The following is a 27,659-nucleotide window of genomic DNA, read 5'->3' on the forward strand; positions in this document are numbered from 1 at the left end:
AACACAAGCAGGGGGAGTGGGAGAGGAAGAAGCAGGCTCATAGCGGAGGAGCCTGATGCGGGGCTCGATCCCAGAACGCCGGGATCACGCCCTGAGCCGAAGGCAGACGCTTAACCGCTGTGCCACCCAGGCGCCCCCCTCACCTTCATTTTTCTAAAACTTAACAGACCATCACGGAGAGCTTTCTCTGTCTCCCACATCTGCAAATGCAGACACACCTCATTCTTCTTAACTTCTCCATGTTCACCCGTTGATGACCCTACAAGTGTATTTAACAGATCCCCGTGGATAGACATTCGGGTTGTTTCCGATCTTTGTGCCATGATGAACGGGGTTTCTGAAAACATCCCTTGTTGTTTCTATTGTTATTATTGAATTACAATTCATATATCATAAATTCCAACGCTTTAAAGTCTACAATTCAGGCAAGTTTGGTATATTCACAAGGTTGTGCAGCTATTACCATCTACCTAGTTGTGGGAACATTCTTGAACACACATATTTATGGCTTTGTATGAAGATGTCAGCAGGAGACGCTTCTAGAATGTGGTTGCTGAGCTTTGGGGAGATGATTCCTTCCGGTGGGAAAAAGGGTAGGCTTCTTTGTCATCCTAGAGACTAGAGGGACTAGAGGCTTGGGATCTGCCAAACTGAGCCCATGACCATGGCAATGACTGCCCGGTCCCTTAGAGAAAATCAGGTGCATCAGAAACGTCACACATTGGACTTGCTTAAAGCGGGCCGGGCTCCTAAATATTCCAGTTGAACAGGCTGATGATGGGAAATGCCCCCAGTGACACGTGTATGGTAATGTCTCAATTCCTAGATCGTGCTATTATATGGTCCTTTATTTTTTTTTTAAGATTTTATTTATTTATTTGAGAGAGAGAGAGAGAGAGAGAGAGTGTGTGTGTGTGTGTACAGAGGGGGAGTGAGAGGGAGAAGCAGGCTTCCCACTGAGCAGAGAGCCTGATGCAGGACTGGATCCCAGGACCCTGAGATCATGACCTGAGCCGAAGGCAGAGGCTCAACCAACAGAGCCACCCAGGCGCCCTGTACGGTGCTTTAAAAAGCTAAATTGGATAATGCCATTCCTCTGCTCCAAAACTCTCCAAAAACGGAAATAAAATAAAAGGTACAGCCAAAATAAACAAACTTTGCAATGGCTAGCACCTCACTCAGAGTAGAAGCCAAAGTCCTTATGAAGGCCTGCAAGGCCCTGCATGATGTGGTCTCCACTTACCTCTCAAACCTCATCTCCCAACCCTCTGCCTCTCGCTGACTCAGCTCCAGCCACGCTGGCCCTCTGGCTGACCCCCCAGCTCACCCAGCATGTTCCCACCTCAGGGGCTTCGCACTGCTGCTCTCTCTGCCGGAAAGCACGCCCCTCCCAGACGACTGCATGCTTCCTTTTCTCACTTTATTCCCATCTCTTCTCCCTTAGCATCGCTCAGAGAAACCCTCTTGAATCCACCTATAGAAAACAGCACGCCGGAACGTTCTAGCCCATACCCTACTTTTTCTCCGTAACAGGTATCGCCAACCAACATGTATTTGTTCCTTTCCTCTCTGTCTACCCCCTCTAGAATTTTAATCGCCCAGAGGAAAGTATCTTTGCCCTTTCTGGTCACTATCACATTGCTAAATCAGAGTCTGATATGCAGTAGGTAAATAAATATTTGTTAATGGAAGAAATGAACGAGTAGCTTTCACTGAGGCACAAAACAAAAGTTATAAAAAACCCAAAGAGCCTGGGTGGCTCAGTCGGTTAAGCGTCTGCCTTTGGCTCAGGTCATGATCCCGGGGTCCTGAGATCGAGCCCCCCCATCAGGTTCCCTGCTCTGCGGGGAGCCTGCTTCTCCCTCTCCCTCTGTGTGTGCTTTCTGCTCTTTCGCTCTCTCTCAAATAAATAAATAAATCTTAAAAAACAAAACAAAACACCTAAAAACCAAAGAGCAGGGGGAGAGGGGAAGAGGTAGCCCTTTGAAAAGGCAAAACCTGGAAAACGAAAACATGAAGGATTTTTAACCTTCCAGCAAGATGATGAGCTTCACTCCTAATAAAAGAAATGCAGATTCAAACTTCTTCGAGTCACCATCTTTCACCCGTGGGATTGGCGAAGATCAAAAAACTTGTTAGTTCTCCGTGTTAGCAAGGGTGTGGGCAAACAGGTCCTCCCTTACGTTGTTGGTGAGACTGGAAATTGGCAATTGGCACAAGGTTTGTGCAGGGCAATTTTGCAGCATCTAAATCTTGAACGCATATACTCTTCGACTCAGCAATTCTCTGCCTAGAAATGTATCCTCCGGATTTATCGGCTCAGGTATCCAAAAGAGGTGGGTAGCCACTGCAGCACTCCTTGTTCTAGTAAAAGACTTTGGAAAGAACATAAAGGTCCACTCACGGAGAGTGGTTTAAATACATTATGGTATAGCCTTACAAAGGCATGCTGTAACCCGCAAGAGATGGTTACTTGAGAAAAACAGTATACAGAACAGCCTGTACTATATGTAAATATTTGTTTGAAAGAAGAAAGAAAGAAAGAGTTGTTCTGGAGAAATAAACAAGAAATCAACATGGTATCTCATGTTGGTATCTCATGAAAGCTGAAATGGAGCAAGGCTGGAGCGATCGGGGGAAGGAAGGAGACTTTTTACTCTACCTTCTTTTTAAAAATTTTTTAAAATTTAAATAAAATGTTTTAAAAAGTAAAAAAAATTTAAATCATATTTTATTTAAGTAATCTCGACACCCAACGTGGGTCTCAAACTCATACCCCAAGATCAAGAGTGCATGCTCTTTTGACTGAACCAGCCAGGCACCCCAGTCTACCTTCTTTTATAAGCTACAAACTTTTTATGTCAAGTACACTGGCAGCTTTTAACTTTTAAGAACAGATAATACATGCACATGAGACAAAAACGGAAAGATACAAAAGGATAAACAGTAAAAAAAAAAAAAAAAAAGTCAGCGTCTGCTAAAGAAAACAAAACAAAACACAAAAAAACACCAAAAACCCACAATGAAAGGGACACAGGAGCCAACTGAAAACTGGGGAGCCATATATAAAATAGTCCTGGGGTATAACCTAAAGTAGAAAAGAAATACCCATGAATCCATCATAATATAAATAAACGATTGAATAAATAAAGAAAGGTAGAGGAGACAAATTTCCCATACAGAATTCCAAGTAATTTAAGTGGATACTCCGCCCCCAAGGAGGCGGAGCATAATTTCCCAACTCCCACAGTCTAGGCTGCAGAGTGAGTTCCTTCCAAAGAGCAGAATATGCAAAGAAGGGGGAAAGAGTAAGTGGAGGCTGGCCGGCACTGCCTTAGCCCCAGGATGGGTCTTCTTGAAGGCATGATTCAAGGCGATGGAAACAGCACTTCACCTCTGCTTCCTCCCCAAGCCCATACATAACTCTAGTCTCATCCTAAGAAAAACACCATATGAATCCTAAATAAGGGACATTTTCTAAAATACCTGACCAATACTCCTCAAAACTCAAGATCAGCAAAAACAAGGAACGTCTAGAAAAGTCCTGGTCAAAAGGAGCCTACGGAGACAGGATGACTGAGCGTAATGTGGTGTCTTTGTGGGATCCTGAAACAGGCAAAGGACATTAGGTAAAACTAAGGAAGTCTGGGGGCACCTGGGTGGCGAAATCCATTGACCATCCGACTCTTGGTTTTTGGCTCAGGTCATGATCTCAGGGTCGTGAGTTCGAGCCCTGTGTCGGGCTCCATGCTCAGCGTGGAATCTGCTTGAGGTTCTCTCTCCTTCTGCCCCTCCGGCTGATGCACTCATTTCTCTCTCTCTCTAACAAATCTTAAAAAAAAACAAACCAAGGAAATCTGAATAAAGTATGGACTTAAGTCAATAATGCATCAATACTGATTGACTAATTATAACAAATATGAGATGTTAGTAGTGTTAATACCGGAAACTGAGTTCGGGGCATACAGGAAGTCTCTGTACTCTCTTACGATCTTTGCCAACTTTTTTGTACATCTAAAACTGTTTTAATAATAATCAAGTTTATTTTTTTAATCTCCTCCCCCAGTGTGTATGTCTCCTTTCTTCTCCTAACTCCATACATCGTATAAAGTTCTCTGAACTTCAACCTACCCGTTTTGAAATAGGGGACCTGTTTATAGTCTTTCCCACTGCAATCAGTAACAACACTCGCGGGGCGCCTGGGTGGCTCAGTTGTTAAGCGTCTGCCTTCCGCTCAGGGCGTGATCCCGGAGTCCTGGGATCGAGCCCCGCATCGGGCTCCTCTGCTGGGAGCCTGCTGCTTCCTCTCCCACTCCCCCGCTTGTGTTCCCTCTGTCGCTGGCTGTCTCTCTTTCTGTCAAATAAATAAATAAAATCTTAAAAAAAAAAAGTAACACTCATTTGGTGAATGTCCACTGTGTACTCAATTCTGTGCTCAGTACCGTCTACCTGCATTACTCCACGTACCGGCCACAGTGAATCTGTGGGCTGGGCTCGTCATTTTCTTTGGAAAGGGGAAACAGGCTACAGACCAAAGTCACAGAGCTGGTTGGTGGAGGCCAGACTCAAGCTCTGATCTGTCTGATGAGGAAGGCTCTACACCTGCGTTCTTCACTGGCTCCGGCTCCTTCTGCCCCTAGACAGATGCTCCTCTCCTCAAAGTCTGTTTTGAAAAATGTGCCTGCCCAAGAAACTGCAGGTAAGTAAGCCGTTCTCCTTAATTGAGCTCCAAGATCTGCTTCTTAAAATTTCAAATCAGAAAAACATTACCGAGGGGCGCCTGGGTGGCTCAGTCGGTGAAGCGTCTGCCTTCGGCTCAGGTCATGATCCCAGGGTCCTGGGACCGAGCCCCACATCGGGCTCCCTGCTCAGGGGGGATCCTGCTTCTCCCTCTCCCTTGGCCTCAGCTCCCCATGCTTGTGCTCTCTCTCTCTGTCAAATAAATACATTACAATCTTTTTTAAAAAGATTAAAACTCTTTTTAAGATCTTTTTTAAAAAAGATTTTTATGTATTTATTTGAGAGAGTGCACGTGCACAAACGAGGCGGGGAGGGGCAGAGGGAGAAGGAGAAGCAGACATCCTGCTGAGCAGTGAGCCAGACACCGGGCTCGATCCCAGGACCCTGGGACCATGACCTGCGCTGAAGGCAGACGCTTCACCGACTGAGCCACCCAGGTGCCCCAAATAAATAAAATCTTTTTTTTTTAAAGATTTTTATTTATTTATTTGACAGAGATAGAGACAGCCAGCAAGAGAGGGAACACAAGCAGGGGGAGTGGGAGAGGAAGAAGCAGGCTCATAGCGGAGGAGCCTGATGTGGGGCTCGATCCCATAACGCCGGGATCACGCCCTGAGCCGAAGGCAGACGCTTAACCGCTATGCCACCCAGGCGCCCCCCAAATAAATAAAATCTTAAAAAAAATAAAGTAGTGCAGCCACTTTGGAAACTAGTTGGTAGTTCCCCAAAATGCTAAACATAAGAGTTACCATATGCCCCAACAATTCCAACCCAAGGTGTATACCTAAGAGAATTAAAAATGTATTCATACAAAACTTGTACGTGGATATTCACAGCAGCATTATTCATAATGGTTAAAAGAAACAACTGGGGTGCCCGGGTGGCTCAGTGGGTTGCGTGTCTTGGTTTAGGCTCAGGTCATGATCTCGGGGTGGTGGGATCCAGCCCCCCGCCCTCCCCCGTCCGGATCTGCGCTCACCCGAGTCTGCTTCCCCCCTCCCTCTGCTCTCCCCGCCACACACCTTCTCTCTCCTCCGCTCTCAAAATAAAGAAATAAAAGCCTTTTTAAAAAAAGAAACAACTTCAATGTCCGTCCACTGAAGAATGGATCCATATAATGGAGTATTGTTTGGCAGTAAAAAGGAGTGCAGGACTGATGCAAGCTACAGTGGTCGCACCTTGAATGCTTATGTTCAGTGAAAGAAGCCAGTCACAGAAGACTGGGTGAATGCTCTGGTATGTGAATTGTATCTCGGTGAAGTTGTTTAAACACCCTCCATTTAAGGAGCACCTCTCCATTTGCTAGATGGGGTGCTGCCCCATTCCCGAATCATTTAGTGAGTCAATTCGATCTTCAAATTACCCCCCCTTCTACAAATAAACCATGGCCCAGAAATAAGCACATTGCTTAAGATTACATAGCTACACTTCTGAGTTAATTCAAAACAAAAAAACGTATTTCCAAACAGCAGCCTCACGATGGTGAAATGATTTTGGTTTTGTTTTGCTTTACCCTGGCATTCAGTCTTTCTGGATTCCTCTTTTACCTCTGCCTGAGGAGCTCCTGGGTTCAGATCAGATCATGCAGAGATGAATCAATGGAGCGTAGTGGTTCCGAGCACAGGCCCCAGGAGGCCAGCCCTGGGGATTCCTGCCCTTCACCCTCTTTTCCTTTTGGGGGCATGTGCTCTTTTTCCTCCGAGGACCTGTGTGTAAGCTCCAGGAGAGCTGGCATTTTTTGTTCTGTTTACCTCTGTATCTGTGGCTGGGATGATCAATGGTGGTAGAAAGAATAAAAGGCAGTTCGGACCATGAATCAAGGGAGGGAGCTTTCCAACTTGGGTGCTGATAACAGAGATGGAAATGCCTCAGGCTCAGGGGCACAGCATCAGATCTAGGAGATGACTGGGTACCTAAGTTACTTTTGCGGGGACCTAGGAGAAGTTGGATATGCGTATCTAGAAGTATTCTTCTGAGAGTTCCACACCCAGATATGTAGGAGGACCAGGGAGGTACCTCGACAGTGACAATGGCTCCTTCCTAGACAAGAGTGGAGACAGTGGCAATCTGGAGAGATCATGCCCCGTCTCAAGGGGCAGCCATAGAGAAAGCAGGTATAGTGTCCAAAGATTTTTAGATTTTTCTGAAAAAGCTGAAACCAAGGACTGCCATGTCCTTCTGGTCAACCGTCTCAGATTTCTGTTGCAACAGTCTAGGCTTGAGCCTTCCCTGGAAGCCTTGGGCATATGTAGCGGTAGCAGACAATGTTGGCCGCCATCTTTCCTGAGGTTGCCGGGTACAGTGGAACACGACAATTCTGGGTGGCTGGCTCCAGCTCAGTTCAGTCCCTTGGTTTTTAATGATCACGTCAAAAAATAACGTGAAGTGTAAAAAGGTAGTTGCAAAATCGTACATCTCACAGGATCCCACTGTTTTCACAGTATTTGAAGCCTACAGCTAGAAAAATAACTGGAGGGAAGATACTCCTGACAATTAGAAGTGGTCGCCTCTGAGGGACGAGATTACAAGGCACTTTCCCTTTGCAGTATACACTTGTGTTCATTTTATAGTGACCATATAAAAAAGAAAAACCAAGTTTCGAAAAAAATTGTAGATCTTTTCTCACAGAACTACGCGGGAACACATGGGTAGGCAGACACACAGAGCCGGGCCTGAAGAGCATATACCAAATGAGGGAGCGGTGACCTCAGGAAATTAGCATGGGTTGGCAGGTAAATGGGAAATTCAGTGTTGCTATCCTTCTGTGTTACGTGAATCTTGTATAATATGTACTCCTGGGTTGTAGAAACTGTGAAAAACCTCAACGCCCCATGCTCCAAGCCACCCATCCGCAAGGAACAGAATAGCTCTCCCAGGTGGGAGGGAGGGGGACCCTTCATGGGGACGTGGGTAGTATTGTCCTCTCTCATCCCTCCCTGACCCAATCCCCCTCCCGTCCCTGCCCCCCATGACCCACACACACTGAAAGAGCAGCCAAGGGGCCTCATTGTAACACTCATTTTTATATAAATATCCGCAAGTCATGTTACAGAATAAGCCCCACCGGGGAAAAAAGTCGTTATGTTTTTGTTAAACTGACCCCTGCCTTCTAGGTTGGGCCCCAGCCTGGGGGCGCCTGCTGCTTTGGGAAGGCTGGGACTGCCGCCGAGAGGCTGCTGAAGAAGCTGCCTGTGTGGCCCACCCCCGGGCCGACCCCCTTCTTTGGTGTGTGGTACGTGGTGACCTTCTCTGCCCACCCCCCCGGCCTAGGGCAGGGTTCTGGGGAACAGGGTTCTGGAGGGCAGGGCCCAGGAGTCCTGGGGGCACTTGGAAATGGAGTAGGGGGACTGAGCCACTAAGAGGTGGAGTCTGAAGCTTAGAGATTGAGCCTTTTGGGGATGGTGGCACACAGAGGTAACAGGAACAAGGGGGGGGGGGGACCTGGGCTGTCAGCCAAGCAGGAAGCATTTGCCCTTCTTTCCAGCCTAGGTACCCAGGTCCCTTCCCCTGTTGCTCTGTCTCCTGCTGACTCCATATTCCCTGGGATAAGCCCTGGGTTCCTGCCTGTCCCCTCCCAGCTCTTCCCTCTACAATCCCCCCTCCCCCCCACAGAGAGGCCAGAGGCTAGGAACACAGCACCAGTCTGAGGATTTAATTAACCAGGAAGGGGGATTATTGGGAGGGGCACCCCTGTAAAAATGTACAAAAGGTCTGGGGGGCTATGTGGAAGGGGAGATAAATATGTACATGGAACCCCCCTTCCGTTAGCCCCTCCTCCCCCAGCCCTGAGAGGGCATGAGGACTTGGGTGGTAGGTGAAGGGGAGGGGGGGCACTTTGGCCTCTGGCTTAGTGAGCCCTTGGGGAGGCAGGCCAAGGGCCTAGGGGCCCTCAGAGGGGGCGATGGTGTACCTCAGGAGATCATGAGCTATGACCTCTGAAATGACCCCCACTCTCACCTCTCATGTACACACATACACACACACACACACTCTCACACACACACCCCTCTCTCTAGAGGCTTGTGACCTCTACCCTCCCAGTGACCCCAGGGTCCATCTGACACTTGATCTTGTGGGGGTTGGGGCTTCTGCTCCCAGGTTCCATGACCTCAGAGGTGGCTGGTGAGGTCATGACCTTTGCCCTCCAGCCCTGGCTTGAAACCTCAGCTCTAGGACCTTGTCAAAAGGAAAGGGGGGATGGAGCTTGGCCCCCGCCCCTCCCCTCCCCTCACCTGTCAGCCCGCGCGGGGCCGGGGGCCCTAGGTGGGGAACTCGGCCGGGGGGCGGGCACGAGTGGAGGCGGTGCCCCCAGAAGGGCTCCCGGGGGGGTCTTGCTGAGAAGGTGGGGGGTGCCCGGGGCCGCGGTGGGCGGCGGCGGCGGCGCCAGGCGGCTGTAGAGCAGGGGGTGGGCGGGCTCCAGACCGTAGAGGCGGGCGGCGGCCACGGCCCCGGGTCCAGTCAGCTCCTCGCCGGCCTCGTAGAAGCGGGGCGGCCTGGCCAGGCGAGGGGGCCCTGCCAACCAGCTCGGCTCCAGGAAGCCAGCGCAGCGCTCTGGGGGGCTAGGGCCCAGGAAGGGGGGTGGCCGGGGCCTCTCGAACAGCAGGTGAAGGCCCTGGGGCCCGGTGGCGGCGGCGGCGGCGGCGGCGGCAGCGGCGGCAGCGGCGGCGGCGGCGGCAGCGGCCTCCTCCTTCCGCTCCTCCTTCACCCGCACGGATTCCTTGGCCGGCCTGGCCCCCTCCTCGCCAGCCCGGGCCTTGGGAGTAGCGGGAGACACTCGGAGCTGGGGCCGGGAGAAGGGGAGGTCCCTGGGGAGAGAACGGAGGGCCTGCAGCGGTCCGAGCAGGCTGCGGGCGGCGCCGGGCGCAGGCAGCGCGGGCAGCGGGGAGGCCCACCTGTCTTTCTCCTCCTTGGGGATCGAGGGCTCCCTCCGCTCCGCAGGCCGCTCCTTGTCTGAGCCCGGCGTCCGCGCGGCCTCAGGGGGCCGGACCCAGGCAGGAAAGGCCAGAGGACTGCGGTGCAGGCGGCCCCATGGGTCTGGGGGGGAGGCGAAGGCTGGTGGGGCCCCTGGGCTTTCTTTCTGGGCAAAGACGGCGCCGGAGTCTAGACAGAGGGTGAAGCAGAGGGTGACAGGAGCCACGAGGAGGAGGAGGGCCCCACTCGGGGACCTCCCAGCCCCCTGCCACAGCCGCCCGCCCGCCCGGCCCCCCAGGCACTCACTGAATGTAGGGCTGCCCAGGCCTCCAAAGGCCCCGTTGGAGAGGGCAGCCAAGGAGGCGAAGCTTGTGGGACGCCCAAAGGGATCTGCGGGAGAAAAGGGGGCCGGTCAGAGCGCTGGGCAGCCGGCTCTGAGCGGGCGCCGAGACTGGCAGGGAAGAGGCAGCTCAGCGCGCAGGCCCGGGAGCCCTCGGCCGCTGGCTCTTGGTTTTAACACCAGGGTGCTGAGCACGTCCCTGGGCCTCGCAAGACACTGAGCTTTGACATGCATCGTGTTGCGGAACCTGACAAACGACAAGCCCCACGGGGCAGACAGGACCACTCCCACTTAAAGATGACGAAACAGGCTCAGAGAGGTGAAGTGACTTGCCAACGGTCGGTCGGTCATCTAGCCAGTAAGTGGTACCCCCAACCCAGGGCCTTCTGGCTCGAGAGATCAAGCCCTCACCCCACAATCCCCGTACCAGCCACCCGGACCAGCTCTACAGCAAGCCGTTCGCCTGAAGACCTCTGCTGGCCTCCTCCCACCTGACATGCAGGGCCCTTCCCGACCCAACCCTACGCTCATGCGCACAGCCGGTCCGAACAACTAACCCACGCCACTGCGGGAACACCTCACGCCTTCCTCTTCCAGGAACACCGTCCCCTATGCCATCAGGCTCGAGGCCCTCCTGTCTACCCAGACCCAGGTGAAATCGCCCCACAAAGCCCGCCGAGACTACTAGGAGCCGGTGCCCGCACAGCCTTCCTCCATCCTCCTCTCCCAGGTGGCGCACTCCCCCGACCACCGGCTATTCCAGAGACAGCATCCGAGCCGGCCGAGCCCGGCAATCACGCTGCCCTGCTCTAGCCCACGTCATAGGTGAGGAGATCAAGGCTCAGAGGGGTTAGAGTAACTCGTCCAAGGTCACAAACCAAGTGGCACCAGGCCTACCCCCATTCCAGCTGCCTCTCAGGTCTAATTTCCATCCCCCGCTGCAGAACTTCTGAAAGTCAGGGACCAGGCTGGGGTTGCCCATCATGCCCTTGGCTCTTACCAATGTGGGTGCTGGGGCTCAGAAAGGGTCCGTGGGCCCCGGGAGCTGCCGTGAAAGGGTTGGCTGCAGCGTGGACGGCACCTGGGGCAGAGAGGTGGGAGATTCTGGTGAGGCTGAGTGGGCGCAAGGTGGGCCTTGGGCTATAGTCAGGGAACCTCAGGCCCCGAGAGGGCTGGCCAGACTCACCAGTCGCAGTGAAGAGGGAGGCGGCCGGGTGGGAGAGCTCCTGCCCAGGGGGCAGGGCCCCATAGGGCCCCGGAAGGCAGGGCAGGAGGTCGTTCCGAAAGTCAAGCTTGTGGGAGTCGCCCTGCATGGGACAGGGAGAGGGGCGGTGAGTGAGGAGCCAGGTGAGGTCCCGCTCTTGCTCTCCACCCCTAGGTCCCCTCCAAGGGCTGGCTGGCGCCAAGATGGGGCTTGGGTGCCTAGCCTCCGCCTCTCTCCCAGCCTTCTTGGACCACCCCCTCTGATTAGCCAGAGAACCTAGTGCTAACTGAAAGTGCTCAGGCAGTGACTGGGGACAGGAGGGGATGTTTCTGGCCAAGATTCGGCCAAGCTCTGCCAAAGGCAGAGGCCCAGGGCTCAGGCCAGCCCGCTCGCCCCAGCCCTCCAGCCCCAGTACCTTCATCTTTTCCTGGTGTCTCAGGATCATGTAAGCCACACGCACGTGCATGGCGCACCACTTCCCTGGCTTCTGCCGCCCCAGAAGGACAACCAAAGGGAAAGGGAGGGAAAGAACGTTCACTCGTCGCCCACTCCAGGCCTGGTCCTCGGCCCAGCCTTTCCACACAACATCCCCACTCATCATCCCTACAACTGAGGGATGACTAGGTTCATGTCACGGCCTAGGAAACTGAGGCTCAGAGAGATAAACGGTCTTGCCCAAGGTCCCACAGCCAGTTACGTCGGAACCCAAGCCTGTGGCATATAAGCCGTGCCCTTTCTGTCGTGCCACATCTGGCTGCCTCCACGTCTTGGGCTTCTCGCTCATTCCCAAGCAAGACCCGCCCTCAGCCAAACACCCTGACACCAGCCCCCAGCCTCATGCAGCCTGAGGGCCTCACCAAACTCACCCTCAAAGGTGGCCGGAAATGGTCGGGGATCTGGGGATGGCAAAGCAGACATTGGCGGCGATTCGGACCTGTTTACTGCCCTGGGCACCTCACCTCCACAGTCCCTAATCCCCACCCAAACACTGGAGACCTTGTGTGGCTCCCTCACACCTTTCCTGCTCCTGGCGAGACTCCTTTCCCCATGTCTCCTGCTCTGGGCATCTCCCTTCCAGCACTAAGTTCCTGAACCAGGCCCCAAGGACGTGCCCTGCTTAGAAGACTGGGGAGTGGGTTAGCGGGCAGGCAGGACGGGTTTCTCAACCAGAGAAGCTATCCTATTAACAGCTTTGTGTCATGAGGCTCTGCTTAAGATTTCTCCACAAAAAAAAATCCTTTACTGCTGCTAGAAAACACTGCAAGGTATCTGGTCTAGTCTCCCCTTTAGGAAATACATCCTGTGCTTTTCCCGATGTTCCCAGGGCCACAGGCTCGAAGGCTGCTCCCTGTGCCACTTCACAAAAGGGCAGCTTATCTTTTCATTGTTTTATGGACAGGACTTCCTGGTATGATGTCATTTAAAAAAAAAAAAAAGGTTTTGTAACTTAAAAAATTTGAAAACTCGTACAAAAACCACTGTCCTAGTAATCTTATTTCTGGGGCAACTTCATGAAATTCCTATTCTTCATGCCTGGGAAACCTTGTCATTTACAGAAATTCCCTCTCATCAGATTCTCAGGGATACCCCTGACCGTACATTAAAGGGAAGGATCAGTGGTTCGATCTCAATCAACCCTGTCTTCCCTCAACAGATACTCTGGTTCCCCCAGGACCTGCCTCAGCCCCCCTCACCTGTGTCCCCTTTTGGGGAAGCCCGCTTGGCACTGGCCCCAGTCGTGGTGGCAGCTCGGGGTTCGTGCTCTGGGAAAGGGGAGTGGAGGGATCAGTCAGGAGAACTGGCACCAGGCATAAAAGGGGTCTCGAACCGAGCTGGGGGCTGGGACAGGGAGGGAGCATGGCTCTGAAGAAAGCTGGGGCCACAAGGGGAGGGCAGGAGAATGGGCATGGCTTTGGGGAACGGAAGAAGGCATGTGGATCTGGGGGGAGGGGGGTGTCTGGGTTTGTAGGGGGTGGGAGGTGGTGGTGTTTGGATTGGGAGCTCACCTTGGGCTGGAAGGCCCCCTGCAGGGAGCCAAAGGAGACAGCCGGCGGGAGGCCCGGAGGTAGGCCGGGCACAGCGGGAGGGAAGGCCGTGTACGGCTGTGGAGAGAAGGGGACTGGTCCAAGCTGGGGGTGGAGGTGCAGCCCATGTCTGGTCTGCCCATCAATCCTCGGGCCTCCACCCTAAAACCCCCCAGGGAGCTCTCCCAGGCTCAAGGCTCTTGCTTCTGAAGCTGAAGACTGGACCCCAACGGTCAGGGCCACACACATTGGTGCATCCGTGCCCACACGCCACACCACACACACACACACTCACATTATGCCGGAAAAGGCCTTCCATCTTTCCTGGATATTTCTCAAACTAGGGAAGAGAAGGGAAGAGTAAGCTGCCAGCCAGGGACCCAGGACCTTCCCCTGGAAGCCACACCCTCCCCCCAAGTCTCTGGGCCTCATCACCGGCCCAATGAGGAGCTCACCATGTGGGGGCCATGAGGTGGCAGCAGGCCCGGGGGATAAGGGGTGAAGTGCTGGTGGGTGTGCTGGTGGGTGTGCTGGTGCTGGTGGTTGTGCTGGTGGAACTGGAAGGCCAGGGGCCGGGCCGAGCCCCCTGCCCCCACCACCTCGGGGCCACCCTGGGCATTCAGGTAGCGAGAGTTCAGGTCCTGGCCGATCAGGTCCTGCTCTGTGGGAGGGGAGGGGGAGAAGGCTTTAACGTCTGTCGCCACCAGGTCAGCCTCCTTGGGCCCGGGTGACTGGCCTTCCCTTCTGGCCTTGAGCCACTCCCTCCTCAAGCCCTGATGTCTGTTGAGGTCCAGATGCCCCAAAGCCGACTGGGCCCAAGCCCGGGGCCATGGCCCCCCGCCACCCACCCCCGGCCAGGACCCCAAACTCACCAGAAAGGGCGTTAGCAGCTGAGGCCCCAGGGTGCCCTGGCACCTGCAGCAGGGGTGGGGGTGGGGGCAGGGTGGGGCCAGGGGAGAACAAGGAGGGGTGGTGGGGTGGTGGGGGGGGCCGCAGCCCGGGAGGGGGAAAGCTGTGGGTGGACAAAGGCAGGGGCAGTGAGGGCGTCGGGGGCCGGTGGGTGAGCTGCGCGGACGAGGAGGAGGCAGATGAGGAGGAAGAGGACGAAGAGGATGATGAGGGGGGAGGCTGAGCCACGGGAGGGGCCGGGGCCTTGGGGGGCGGCCGTGAAGAGCTGGGGAGAGAAGTGGGGAGATGAGTGAGGGGTTGGGAGGTGCCAGCTCTGACGGGAGGGGGTCAGAAGCCTGGGCGATACCTTGACCCTGGTTCTCCAACGTGGAAGGTGGTAGAACCTGGCCCCCAGGACCCCCACCCCCGCCCAGGGAGCCCATCCTCAGGCGGAGGTACCCCCCACACCCGGCAACCCCCTCTCTCTCCCTCTCCAGGTCTCTTCCACACAGCTGCCTCGGACGTCTCTGGCCACATGACTTGCCCTTTCCTGACTCAACCGCAGCACGAAACACGCCACTCACTTGGACGCTTCATCACAACGGGCCACCTGGGTTCCCACCCTAAGACAGTGGAAGCAGCACCTCGCTGGCCTGGCCTAGGAGTCAGGCGACCTGAATTCTAGGCCCATCTCTCCATTAACACCCTGGGTGACCTTGAGCAAGTCACTGCCCCTCTCTGAGCCTTAGTTTTCTCAAGAACAAGAACGAGGACGGTAACGATGGCAATAATAGAGACGGCACCGGTAATAGTAATGGCATCAGCGATCTTACCCTTCAGCGAGCACTTACGGGAGGCCAAGTGCTGGCGCCTGCCTGACACGCTAATCCACATCTCCGCCACGTCACACCACCTTCCCGACTGCTGCCGCAGCCGCGGAACCACCTGTACCGTTTCCTTCTTTCTTTCACTTAACTCCGTTTCTTGCTTTTTGACTTAGCCTCGCCCGAGCAATACGTGTGAAGTCAAAGGGTTGAGGTACTAATCGTGTTTTTCTACAGCCCGTTAACAGCTACACAAATCTGCCCCCGTAACCGCTGAAATTATCTTGCGTATCGCTAACGATGCACGTGCACGCTTTGGGAAACACTGCATGACCTCGTCATCGATCCTCTCGACAGCTTTACCAGGATAAAGGTACCAGTACCATTTCTTTTGTACAGAAAGAGGAAATTGAGGCTCAGAGAGATTAAGTGACTTGTCCAAAGTCACACAGCCACCGGAAGTGGCCGAGCAAGAATTTGAACCAGGTCTGACACCAAAGCCAGCACCCTTCATCATCATGTCAGCATTTCCCAAAGTATGTTCCGAAGAACACTGTTCCTAGCAGATGTGCCTTGCGCAAAGGTCTCAGCAGCACATAAAGTCGGGAAACAGCACAAAGTGGACTTCCCTGAGCGGGAATGTCGGGTGAAACGGTTCTGGTAAGTCCTGCGAGCAAGTAATCACTTTACGTTTGTTTCACCCAGTGTCTCTCAAGCTTTTCAGCCTCAGAATCCTTTTTTCAAGTCACATCCCACAGGTACCATCCCATGTCCCAACCACAGAATGCAGGGGTTGGCGCCAAAGTGACCAGGTCCTTCCAGACCAGACCAAACCCCTGGACCACTCACCTGCCAGTGCTGAGGTCCAGGCTGCTGCCATAGGGAGAAGTGCGGAGGCCGAAGGGCGAGACCCGAAGCTGCAGCTGGGGCTGGGGTGGGGGTGGCAGACTGGGGGCGGCCGGCAGGGGTGCAGGGGGTGAGACAGGAGGCCGAGGGGCCGGTGGAGGCGGTGGTTCCTTCGGGGGGAAAGGCACTAGCAGCGGGTCGGGCCCTGGGGGCTGTTCCTGGCTCCGCTCCAGACCCGACACTTTAGGGACTACGGAGAGTTTTGCTTCACAGTTCCCATTGAAGGCGCCGTGGGGGCCCGAGGCTGTGAGGACAGGACAGCAGACATATTCAGTTGAGGCCCATACTCACCCAATTTCCCTCCCTTGTCTCCAGCCCCAGCCCTTGAGACCGACCTTTGCTGGTTGAGACAGTAAAGGATGGGTCGAGGTCATCATCGGAGACCTGGGGAAGAAGGGTAGGGACAGGGTCAGGTTCTGGTCAGGCGAGGCTCTCACCCAGGAAGGCTAACAGCCCCCAGAGCCTGCTAGGAAGTGGCAGTGTGGCAAGTCTATTCCAGGAGCTGAGCTGAAATCCAGCAAAGACTGTGGGCTCCAGGGGGCCTATGCTTGGGGCAAAGGATAGAATAGCTGAGCCTGAGAATTTGATAGGCCAGGAGGACTGAACTGAGGCAGCACTTATGTAACAGAGAAGTAGCCACATCAAAGCCAAAATGTCACTTACAACTGCTGGCCCACACGCCTACCTGACTTACAGATTTGTTTGGCCCACAAGTGTCAGCAAAAACCTTTTAAACTAATTGCCGCTATTTACAAATCCAGGAGTTCCTCATAAAAACTCAGAGTTGCAGGTTCTCTTAAGAATTGGCTCCTACTCTTGCATGGCAACAATCAGCTAGGACTAGACAGTGGTCACCTCCTTTAGACAGACAAGAACTCTGGTTCACCACAGTCCCTGTCCAGCCAACTTTTTAAACTAAAACAAGACACACAACAGAGAATACAAATTTAGTTACAGGAGTTAAGCAGGAGCTGCTAGAATACGTTATTTCAAAACAAGCAAATCTGATCCAATAATAAACTGAAATAGAACTTCATAAGACATGTTCTTACACTGACCACAATGGTTTAGTGTCCTCGCTGCCACAATCATGGTCTCTGCTCAGATTCTAATCTGTGAGAGCACACTAACAGCTAGCAGGAATGAGCAGCTCAGTTTGACAGCCACCCCGAATTTCCTGCGGAGAACCACTGGTATCTCCAAGGGCTTTGGAAAAGATGGTACACCAAGGCATAGGCTTTCTAGTCTTTGGTCAACTTAGTTCTAGTTACCAAAGAAAAAAAGTCATTTAGCCATTCAATATGCTCCCCCCAGTCCAATCATGGCTCGCCCTAACCTATGCTCCCCACTCAAGGGGAGGCTCTGTCTGCTGCACGTAGGAGACCTCTTAGGACACTGCCCACCCAACAAGTTCTAGCCCTACTCACCCTCTCGTCCAGATCGCTTTCTGCATCACACTGGGGAAAAGGAAAGACAGAGGTGTCACAAGAGGGAAGAAGAGTGGGGCCCAAGGGAGAGAGGGGACTTTCAGAGAGGAATTGAGAGGGGAGGGGCCAGTACAGGTGGAGAGCACTTACTATGTATCCAGCTTCCAGAGAATGACGGGAGGAGGCCTGAGAAAGACCAGAGTCCAGAGGTAAGGAAGGCTGACTGGTGAGGCCCTTGGATAAAGTCTAAACTCCCCAGCAAGGAACTGAAGGTCCCTCACAACGCACCCTCAGTCTCTTTCTAGCTTCTTCTCCTGCTATGGCCCACCCCTGTTCCCAGTGCTCTCACCCTTTTCTGAATATATTCTCACATCTCTGTGCTTTTGCTCAAAACAACTTTGCCCGTTTCTCCTCTTAGCAAACTTATGACTATCCTTCACGGCTTGACTAAGACATCCTAGGGGGCTTTCCCTAACCACAACCTCCTCCCATCCCCCAGGCAGAATGAGTGGCTTCCTCATGTGGGTTTCTGTAGCATCTCTCCCAGATCTCTGCCTTCCGTAGCTTCTCAGGTTTTGATCTAGGTATTTGCACCGATTGTTTCTTTCTTGCTAGACCGCTATTGCCTGGAGAGATCTGAGACCATATCTAATTCATTTAGGATTCCATTAAGTCTTTTTGATACATCTCTGAATAATCAACACGTTTGAAATAGACATGGCCAGCCAAAAGCAGAAAAGCCTGACTGTGGGCATGTCTCTGTCAGACCTGGATTGAGGAGCGAGGGCTCAAATTTGCTCTGCCTTTTCTGCCATTAGAGAGTAAAATCACTGTTTATGATAGGCAATAGCATTGCTGATGGAAAACAAGTCTACGTGAAGGGCATTCTGTCCAGAGTTTTAAAGGACAAGGATCTATGACAAGCTCACCTCTTTCCTTCTCCGCTTATTGGGCCATTTTCGGGCCCTATCCCCAGAGGGCCGGCCAGGCTCCCGATCAGAGCTGTCCCCTGGCTCCCCAGTGGCCCCACTGGAACCCCCCCTCTTCCGCTTCCCAGAATGCTTCAGCCGATGTTCCAGTCGCTCTGGAGGCTGAAGAGATGCATCCTTCTGTGGAGGAGGAGGTGGGACCAAAGTAGATGGAGAAAGGAAAGCTCCCGACCTCTCTAGGGGTGACCAGGCTACCAAAGTGGCTTTCAGGCCGGGTAACCTGGCTGGTCCCTGGAGACTAACTCTACCTCCTCCCACCCCAGGGTGGGGCAGAGGCCTGGCCAGAGGAGCCGGTTGCTCTGGTTTGGGGTGCCAGCATTCCCCCCTCAACTCCACCCACTCCAGGCACCATACCCTTCTCTCTGCCCCTCTGAAGCCCCCAAAGGTCCCCAGCTCCATCAGGCCCCACCTGCAAGGCCTCAAGGCTGGCGAAGCTGGCGATGGCGAAGCCATCGATCAAGTCCTCCTCCTCTTCTTCCTCTTCCTCAGGCTCCTCCTCGGCCTCCCCGTCGTCTGCGCCCCCCTCCTCCTCCTCCTCCTCTTCCTCCCCGCGGCTGCCCGAGCCGGCAGGCCGCTTCCGAGCTCGGGGTCGCGGGGGCCGAGGCCTGGGACGGGGCCGCCGTCGTCTCGGGCCTCCGGGCCGCTCTCCGGACGAAGCTGACGACCAAGGCCTGGCGGGCGGTGGCGGCGACGAGGAGGACGAGGAGCCGCGCGGGGCGGCCAACAGGGCCCGGGGCGCGTCGCCGCCGGGACCTCGGCGGCGCCGCTGCTCCCGGTCTCGGTCTCGGCGCGAGCAGCGCCGCCGCCGCCGCTCCCCCTCCGCGGCCCAGCCCGGGCCCGGAGCCGCGGCCGCTGCCGTCTCCATGGCGACCGCCCTCAGCGCCGCATCCGGAGGCGGCGGGGCCCGAAGCGGCCTGTCCGCAGGCCCGGGGTCGCAGGCGCGGCGCTGGCGGCTGCACAGGGACGAAAAGGCCACGGCTTCCCCTTTAAAGCAGGATCTACTGGCCCCGAGCTTGCCCCAAGGCCAAGGCCCGGGGAGCCGGCGCCGCCCCCGGGGCGACAAGCCCGAGGGCCCCCCCTGTGGGGCCGGCGGGGCCGAGACGGCGAAAACGGGGCGGCCGTCCCTTTAAGGCGAGGCCTCAAGCTGTCCAGCCCCTGACCCCTTTAAGACAACCCGATGGTGTCCAGCCGGCCTAGTGCGGTGGCCGCCCCCTGCCAGGGGTCGAGACAAGTCTCCCCGAGGAAGAGGAAGGGCCACCCCTTTAAAAGGGACCGAAAGCTCGCCCCGAAACGCAGACCTCCCCTTTAAAAGTGTCTCGAGTCCTCCGGCTAAAAGAGGCCACCCCTTTAAGGAGTCCAGGGTCCTCCAAACAGCAGGCCGCCCCTTTAAGGGCTCGGGAGTTAAGCTTCTGGTCCCCCCCAAGCGGCCACTTCCCCTTTAAGTTGAGTTTAAAGAACTTCTTGCGCGGGGCAGAAAAGGTGAGAATCCACACTCGCTCCAGATCTCCCAACAGCACAGTTCTCAGTTTGTCAGCTTCTGTTCGATGGCTTCCCCTTTAAGGTTGCCGAAGTAGTCTGCCGAGTTCAGCGGCCACCCCTTTAAGGAGATTTAAAGGGGCCTCCTCCAGGCCCGGCTCTTCCAGCCTCCGCCTCCGGTCGCCATGAAAGGCTGGGGGGGCGGGGCCGCGGGGCCAGCCCTCCAAAGCCCCGGATGTGAGGCAACGGTGACGGGTAGAGCTTCTCTGTCTGCCGACATAAAAGTCTCTTCCTCCTTTCCTCCGTCTCTGCCTGACTTGCGCCGTAAGGGATCCGGAACGGCCGTTGGGAGGCGGGGGAGCTCCAGCGCACCCTCCTGTTGTCTCCTTTGGCGTCTTGGGCCTCTTCTCCGCCAGGACTTCCCTGCCCCTCCTCCCTCTTCCTCCTCAGCCTACGCCTCCTTCCTCTCTCGGCCTCCTCCCACTCTCCGCCCCCTTCCCCTCACCCCTCCACAAGCTTAGTCGTTGATAGGTTGAGAAGTGTACGACAAGGCGAAGGGCGGAGTCAAGCTCCGGGGAGTGGGTAATATGTAACCGCCCTCAAATCTTGGATTGGGTATACGTCAGATTAGCCCCGCCCTTCATCAGGTCTTGTGACTCGACTGGTTAGAAGTAGGCGCTTGGGGCGGTCCCCCAGGTGACCCCGCCTCTTCCTGCTCTCTGTTCATTGGCCCGTCTTCAGACGGCGTCAAGACTAGGAATCGTGATGTTGTGCTCGAGTCCTAGGGGGCGGTTGGCCGCTGGGCGGCGTGCGGCCGCGGAAGGTTCCTCTCGACTGCCAGTTACGTCGTCTCTCCCTTTCCGCCGCTTGGCTTAGCCCACAGGCCGCCTGGCTTCTCGCGCACGCGCGTGGTGAGACTGTCGAGCGGCTGGCAGCTTAGCGGGATCCCCCGCGGTGCCGGGTGGCCAGAGCACGCGGCGTGCCTTGCGAGCGCCAGACGCGCTGAGAAGGAAACCGCGTCCCGTTATCGTTCCCTTCAATGAGAGAGTGCCGGCTGGTGGTGTCCGCGTGCAAATAAGGAAAAACACCTTGCGTTCGTGCGCCGGCCACTTTTCTCACATGTTAACTCATTTGGCAGTAAGAATTTTTTTTAGGGAAGTACTGCTATCAACTCCATTGTACTGAGGGGGAGGGGAATTGATGCATATTTAGTTTCCTACACAGGATTTGGACTCAAGCCTGACTCCACACAGTCTGTGCTCTTAGCCACTGGTCTATTCTGCCTCTAAGTTTCGAAAGATGGAGAACGCCACTTCTGGCCTCTGGTTGCCTGGGTTACCGTTTTAATGAGGACATCACATTAGGCACTCAGCTTTCTTTCTTTCTTTCTTTCTTTTTTTTTTAAATAACCTCTACACCCAACCTGGAGCTCGAACTCATGACACCCCGAGATCAAGAGTTGCATGCGCCACCAACTGAGCCAGCCAGGCTCCCCTCAATTCGCTTTCTTATGTGCAAAATGGGTGAATTCCCTCTCACAGTGCTCTGTGCAAGTCAAGTACATATGACAGATTGTTGTAGGTGCTCAATTACAGCTGATTACTTTTATTTCTTGAATCCAGAAGCAAGTCCTGGCCTGCATGTTAGGAGGAATTCAGGGCCATCTTGATCAAGGCCTTAGTCCACTCTGGGTCCCTCAGCCTCCTTGATGTAAGTGAATTTAGAGAACCCTCACCAGGGTCCAGGGTCACAGTATCTTCTGGAGCAGGTTCCGAAGTATCCCTCCACACAGGACAATTCTCAAATCAAGGAAGTATGTCCGATGACTATTCCCCTACTTCTTCCCTGTATCCAACCCTCATTGCCTTCCCTGGCACCTCCCCCATTTCCCAGTCTTCCAGGGGCCAAAGTAGAAACATCAGCCAGTACCGTCAATCAATCTCAAACTCAGCTAAAGACATACAAAAGGATCAGAAACATATCGAAAACTTTACTAGAAATATAGAGAAAAATATATAACTGCCTCAGATGCTTCAGGACGGATGGACAAACAGTTGGAGCTCCTAGGTCCGATGGGGCCGCTCCCTATCCACTTCCTCCTCCTCGAGGAGTGAGGCGTCCAGCTCCTCCAGCCGCTGTTGCAGCAGAGGTCCCACATCTGGGCTGGGGGCCAGGCTCGGGGTAAGGGTCCTGCCAGCTGCAGCCCGGACCCCACGAGATGGCCGCCGGGATCGAGGAAGGCTGCTGTCCCGAAACTCTACAGCCCGCCGAAGCTTCTTTGAGCTGGTGAAAATCAAAGTCCCGTTGCGCTCCCGGGGTTCCTCAAAGATGGTCTCAAAGGTCCTGGACCAGGCAGGGAGGGGTGCTGGTTACCAGCGTAGCCCCCGGCTCCAGCCTTCCCTCTATCACCCCCAAGCCTTCAAAGTTTCTCACCTCCTGGTTGTAGGCGACTGATAATTCTTGTTGGTATAAATTTCTTCTAAGCTGAACTCCTTCTTGTTCAACCTGGGAGCAAAGAGCACAGACCATTGAAAAACCCAGGGCTATTGTACCCTGGAAAAAAAGATAAGCAAGGCCTGGTCTATATGTTAGTTTCTGGGACATACTAGGGCCAGGAGTGCTGCCTAAGGCAGACGGATAGGTCTAAGTGCAAACCATGTCCAGACCAAACTGACTCCTCCAAGCTGGATTGTGTTCCCTGACAGCAGGCAAAGCCACACTTCAGGGGACCTGCGCCTATACCTGTTTGGCCACGGCAGCTCCATGTACAATGAGCCACTCACCTGATTGGTCGAGGCAGCCCCATTGGTGTAAGGTTTAGCTGAGGACGGGCTGGTGTCCTGCGTATTCGGAATCGAGAAACCTTCCCCATGGTCTGCAAAAATAGGGCAGAGGATAAGGGTGCAGCATGGCCTCAGGCTCCCACTGGTCTCATCCCCCCATCTGTACTCCTACCTTGGTCTCAGGGTCTGAAAGCACCTGGTCCTCTGAGGCCCTTGGCTCCTTCCCCTTGGCTGAACCCAACCTGCAGAGAAGGTGAAGGCTCAGGGAAAAATTACATTTATAGCAATATCCCCATCTCCTGCCCACTGGATAATAGGGAAGGAGGCTGAGCCCAGACTGTGCCAGGGCTTTAAGAAGGGTTTATTGAGGGGCACCTGGGTGGCTCAGTCAGTTAGGGGTCTTACTTCGGCTCAGGTCATGATCCCAGGGTCCTGGGATCGAGCCCCACGTTGGGCTCCCTGCTCAGCGGGGAGCCTGCCTCTCCCTCTCCCTCTGCCCCTCTCACTTGTGCATATGCTCGCTCTCTCTCAAACAAATAAATAAAATCATAAAAAAAAAAAGTTTTATCAAGAGCACTACCTGGGTTCTGCAGGTTCAGAGAAGGAGGAAGAAGCTGCGGTGGACGAGCAAGATGTGACAAGGGGAGGAGAGCCTCCCACTCCTCCAAGAGGGAAGACCTCTTTCCGGAGACAGGGTCGAGGGGGCGGTGGGGCTCGGGCCATCTCCCCACCACCCACAGTGTGCCGCCGGGGCCGTGACCGGCTTGGGGGGTGTGGAGCAGGGGGCCAGGCGCAGGAATCTGGGCCAGGGGGCCCCAGATCAGGGCAGGAGTGGCTTCGGCCCAGAGAGGGCTTAGAGAGAGGTGCTGGGGGACTGTGGTCTTGGGCCCGCCACTGGCGGATAGGGGGCCGGGGACTGACAGACGCGGTGTCCTCAGTAGCCCCGGACTGCTCGGCCTCTGAGATGGCAATCTTCAACTCCAGCTTCATGGGGGGTGATGGGGGTGGGGGCCGTGGGGCTTTGTTGGGTGTGAGGAAGATGTCAGCAAAGCTCTCCAGCTTGGAGCGGACGGAACGGAAGAGGGGGGCCAAGCCCCAGGGACTGAGGCGGGGGCGTAAAAGGCTGGCCGGCGGTGGGATCGATGGGGGCTCCAGTACAGGATCCGGGGCTGAGGAAAAGGAGAGGCTCAGGTGGGCATTCCTCGGCTGCAAGTGTCTAAGCCCTACTTCAGTAGCCTCAGCCCCTCCCCCAAACGCTAAGCTCTGCCCACAGAAGTATAAGCCCACACCTAAAATACTAAGCCCTAAATTTAGGAGTTGAATGTCAGGCCTCTGAAGTCTATACCCCAACTTCACACACCAGAGTCCCCTCAGGGAGGGAGTTAAGCCTCACCCCCGCCTCTGCCCCTGATACTTTTAAGCTCAGCCAGGATTTTCCAGAGCCCTACACCTCATCCCTCTGAGTCCTTACGTGGCGGTGGTGTCTCCGGAGGGTCTTCACGGAGAGCAGACGGCTGGAATGGGGGATCCAAGTCCCCGGACGGAGGCACTGACTGGTGAACAGTCGTCATGGGCTTGGCTCTGGGGGTGAAGGGGCAAAGTAAAGGCTGAGGGGGCTTCCAGGTTCGGATCCCCCCTGAGCCAGCACCTCCCCTGTCCCTTAAGGCTTCTGAAGGTGCTACATGGAAGGGTTGGACAAGTAAATTCTGACGCCCTTAGCTCTAGCTGCCGGGGTAACGACTGCTGCCTGGCCATCTCGATAAGCCCTTCCCCAGCCCTCTCACCTTCTCGCTGGGATGAGGAAGTTGGGAGTCTCACCAGCAAAGCCCTGGATGTAAACAAAGGATATTTGGGGGGAGGCAGGGGAGCCCCCTACGGCCTCCCTAGCTCCCCACATTCTGACTCTCTCAAGCGTCCAGAAGCCTGCCAGGGTTCACACCAAAGACTTTTTCATCTAGGTCTTTCCTCAGCGTCTTTCAACTAAAACGCTGTTCTCCTTGCTCTGAGCGAAACCCATCCCAGCTGAACCCCTGACATCCTTTCCCAAAATTCTCATACCTCAGCTAGGGGTCTTGGGCTGGCAATGTCTTCTAGCATCACCACCAGAGTGGGCTGGGGGGCCCAGTCCACCTTTCGTGAAGGGCCCTCCTCTGGGCCAGGGGTTGTCCTTGATCGCCGCCTCAGGGTAGAAGAGGGCCGGTGGATGCGGCTCAAGGGCTCTCGGCATAAGTGCAGTGGGTCGGGAGGCCTAGCGAGGAAACAGGAAGATCAGAGGGGCTCAGGTGTGCCCCTAGTTTACCCTCCAACTCGCCATGCTCACCTGGTCTGTGAGGACCACGTGGCCTGTCGGGGTGGCGAGGCAGGTGGCTGGCTGCGGACAGAATCCCGCCGGTTGCTGCGGTGCTGTGGGGTGGTGGTCTCTTCTTGGGGGACCAGGGGAACCTAATTGAGGAGGAAGTGTCAAGAGCAAGGTAATGAAATGAGACCAGACTGGACAGGGCCTCCCTGAGCCTAATGCCATATGCCACAAAAGTGACAGAGATTGTGGGTAGAATTCACTCAAGAACCCAAAGAAGTGAGTTAAACGTGATCAGTTCCAGGGCGCGATACTACAGTGTCCTGAGCTGCAGAAATTTCACCCAGGCTGTTTGGAGAAATGAAAAGAAGTGACATTGGGTGAGTCACTGCCCTATTTGGGGCCTGTTTTTCTAACCTGTGCAATGGAGCCAAAGACCTCAGCCTGCTTCCCAAGAATAGCCTAGACGTTGGGCTGGGAAGAAAGCAAGGGTTTCTCACACTTAAGAGTTGTAGAGCTGTGGTTCCAGCCCAACAGGGTAGATGGTGGGGAACAGGCACTAGAGACCCTGCCCAAATCTAGGTTGGATTAAGTGAGAGCCAAGTAGAACTCTAGCATTAGGGAGGCTGCCTAGCAATGGGTGTGAGAATGAGGTATTTGGATCTCAATATCCTCACTAGTGATCTGGTCGGACTTTGGTACTGAAGAAGGGGTCTCTCAGTTCAGGGGGCTCACCGTGTGGGTAGCCATAACATCTTCCAGCACCACAGCCAAAACCCGCCGAGAGGCCTTTTCCAAAGGTGAAGGGGCAGCTAGAGACTGCAGTCTCGGCCGTTTGGGGCTCCTGGCTCCCCATAATGCTCGAGCCAGGGGCTGGCGGCAAAGACGTGGTCGGCCAGGTGGGCTGGAGGATGAGAGAAGCAGAGGACTGTCGTCTGAGCCTGTCGTTGGCTCTGTGGTTTCCCCGGTACAGCCGCCAGGCTCCCCGTTTCCCGTGCTCAAGACAGGCGGGCGGGGTGCGCTCTCACCTGGAGTCCCCGGGCAAGTCCATGGGGGAAGCGGCGGATCCGGGGAGTCCCTGGGGGATCCCAGGCTGCAGCCTGGGATGGGGGGGGAGCGGGGGAGCGGGGAGTGAGGGCCAGCCCCTCCCCTGGGGCTCCGCCCTTCATGGTCTGCCCGCGGCTCCCGGTAGCCCACGGGCCGAAGCCCTGGGGCGTGAAAGGGCGCCCCCGGCTGGCCGCCCGGAGCGGGTGTCTTCCCGCTGCCGTCGCCCGAGATCAGTGTATCACCCGCGCCCTGACTGGCACTTGCCGGGAGCACCTGGATTGCAGTGGCCCAAGTTCTCCCACGGCCCGAGCTTCTGGGGCCTTTGTCCCTGAAGAATCCGCCCTGAAATCTCCGGGATCAGCTGGGATCCCGGTCCTGGGAGGCTCACTTTCCGCCGGAACCCCCTGCAATCCTCATCCACTGCCAGCGAGTGGTCAAGAACTCCGAAGCAATACTCCCGCACACCGACGCCCCGCCCCCCGCCCCACCAGATCCCCTAGACTGGATCCCTGCGGAAAGAATCCTACAGCGCGGTTCCTCCAATCAGACGCCGCGAGGATCCTCCTCTCCCTGTGAGTTTGCGCTCCGCAAAGCTCCACTCAGGGCGGCCCGAGCTTGAGCATCACGAACCCAGTCCGGATCCCCGGGGATCCACTGTCAAGCCGATACCCCTTTCACTCCAATCCCGGGAGGTCCCGCCCACAGACCCCCTCCTACCCCCCTCCCCGGCTCCCCGCCCAGCTCTCTCCCCAGCCCGGGACCAGATGGTTCAAATGTTTCTTTCCCTCCCTCCTCCCGCCCTCTCTCCAGCCGCTCGGTGCCCTCCCCCGCGCGCCGCTCACCGCCGCCTCCCGCGGATCCCGGGTCTTCGACGGCTCCTACCTCTGGCTCCTTTAAAACCAGCCTTAGCCAGCACTGCCCAACTGCCGAGGGCCTTCTTCTCCGAGCACTCGAGCACCGCCCAATCGCCGGTCCCCGTCTTCCGGGGTGGTGAGAAACTAAGTGAAGCCACCTGGCAGCCATCTTCCCTAGGGGCAAGAAGCCAAATTGGGCAGCGCCGCCATTATAGTTGAGGGCAGGTAGCTCTGTCCTCGATGAACCGAAGTGGACCGGATGCTGTCATTTTCTGAAGGCCAGTCAGTCAGTGGCTGAAGACTAGCGCAAGTTTCTTGAGTTACTGAGGCAGCTGTAGTGACTAGAGTGCCGCCACGTTTTTTAAGGGCATCTTCCGGTTCTTTAGTTCTTAGGCCAATAAACGTGAACTGAATACTAACGACATGTGAAATTCCCAATTTCCTAGAGAGGCCTCATTGAGGGCGGTTCCGGTACCCTCTGGGAATTTTCAAGCGGTCCCCACGTCGCTGAGAAAATTTGGGGGCGGGACTAGGAGCCAGAGACTGGGGATAGTGCCACCTTCGGCTCCAGTGTTTGCGCGACGTCCCGGAGAGACTGGGCTGAGCCAAAAGTGGGAGGAGGCTGGGGCGTTGACATTCTTCCTAGAGGTGTGGGGGTTTGTGTGGTTCGAGCCGAGGGCTCGGTATAGGGGCGTCATTGCAGGGGACCAGTAACCACCTTGGCGTGCTCGGTGGTGTCCGGCAGCTTTCCTCTCTGTTCCAGGCCCCCACGAACCCTGTTTCAAGGGAAACAGTCCTTAGTAATAGGAGTAGGAGTAGGAGTGGTAGGAGTGGTAGGAGCGGTAGTATTTAGTATTAAGTGATCGGGGATGGAATTCCGCTGCTTGAGAGGCTGATATCATAAAACCTTTACCTGGAGCTGAACTGGTAGGGAGGAAGTGGGCATGCAC

General features: G+C 55.4%; 2 protein-coding genes across 6 annotated transcripts; both read right to left on the reverse strand.

Annotated features, from left to right (window-relative positions):
- Nucleotides 1-7,743: 7,743 nt before the first annotated feature.
- On the reverse strand, nt 7,744-19,133 carry FBRS (fibrosin). Its single transcript, XM_040635066.1, has 18 exons — nt 18,663-19,133; nt 18,194-18,373; nt 17,415-17,450; nt 17,265-17,294; nt 16,173-16,221; nt 15,781-16,081; nt 14,092-14,393; nt 13,675-13,880; nt 13,515-13,559; nt 13,202-13,297; nt 12,890-12,958; nt 12,062-12,091; nt 11,611-11,682; nt 11,178-11,298; nt 10,992-11,072; nt 9,958-10,041; nt 9,633-9,840; nt 7,744-9,545 (listed from the first exon to the last, which is right to left on the reverse strand). Exons 1-18 carry the CDS (start codon nt 19,116-19,118, stop codon nt 8,969-8,971), a joined length of 2,943 nt encoding a protein of 980 aa, XP_040491000.1. The 5' UTR covers nt 19,119-19,133; the 3' UTR covers nt 7,744-8,968.
- A 2,566-nt stretch (nt 19,134-21,699) lies between these two features.
- On the reverse strand, nt 21,700-27,111 carry PRR14 (proline rich 14). 5 transcript variants are annotated; one of them, XM_040635068.1, is made up of 12 exons: nt 26,698-27,111; nt 25,837-25,908; nt 25,544-25,712; nt 24,833-24,954; nt 24,571-24,760; nt 24,297-24,340; nt 23,984-24,093; nt 23,093-23,681; nt 22,685-22,754; nt 22,513-22,604; nt 22,163-22,234; nt 21,700-22,012 (listed from the first exon to the last, which is right to left on the reverse strand). In XM_040635068.1, the coding sequence occupies exons 2-12, from the start codon at nt 25,857-25,859 to the stop codon at nt 21,793-21,795; spliced, it is 1,701 nt and encodes a 566-aa protein (XP_040491002.1). In that variant the 5' UTR covers nt 25,860-25,908; nt 26,698-27,111; the 3' UTR covers nt 21,700-21,792. The 5 variants fall into 5 exon arrangements, with proteins under 5 accessions (XP_040491002.1, XP_040491001.1, XP_008683603.2 ...); XM_040635067.1 differs by having other exon boundaries at nt 21,700-22,072; nt 26,738-27,109; XM_008685381.2 differs by having other exon boundaries at nt 21,700-22,072; nt 26,698-27,108.
- Between the last annotated feature and the right edge of the window lie 548 nt (nt 27,112-27,659).

The sequence above is a fragment of the Ursus maritimus genome, unplaced genomic scaffold, assembly GCF_017311325.1.
Source record: "Ursus maritimus isolate PB19 unplaced genomic scaffold, ASM1731132v1 scaffold_2, whole genome shotgun sequence".
In the NCBI taxonomy this organism is placed as follows: domain Eukaryota; kingdom Metazoa; phylum Chordata; class Mammalia; order Carnivora; family Ursidae; genus Ursus; species Ursus maritimus.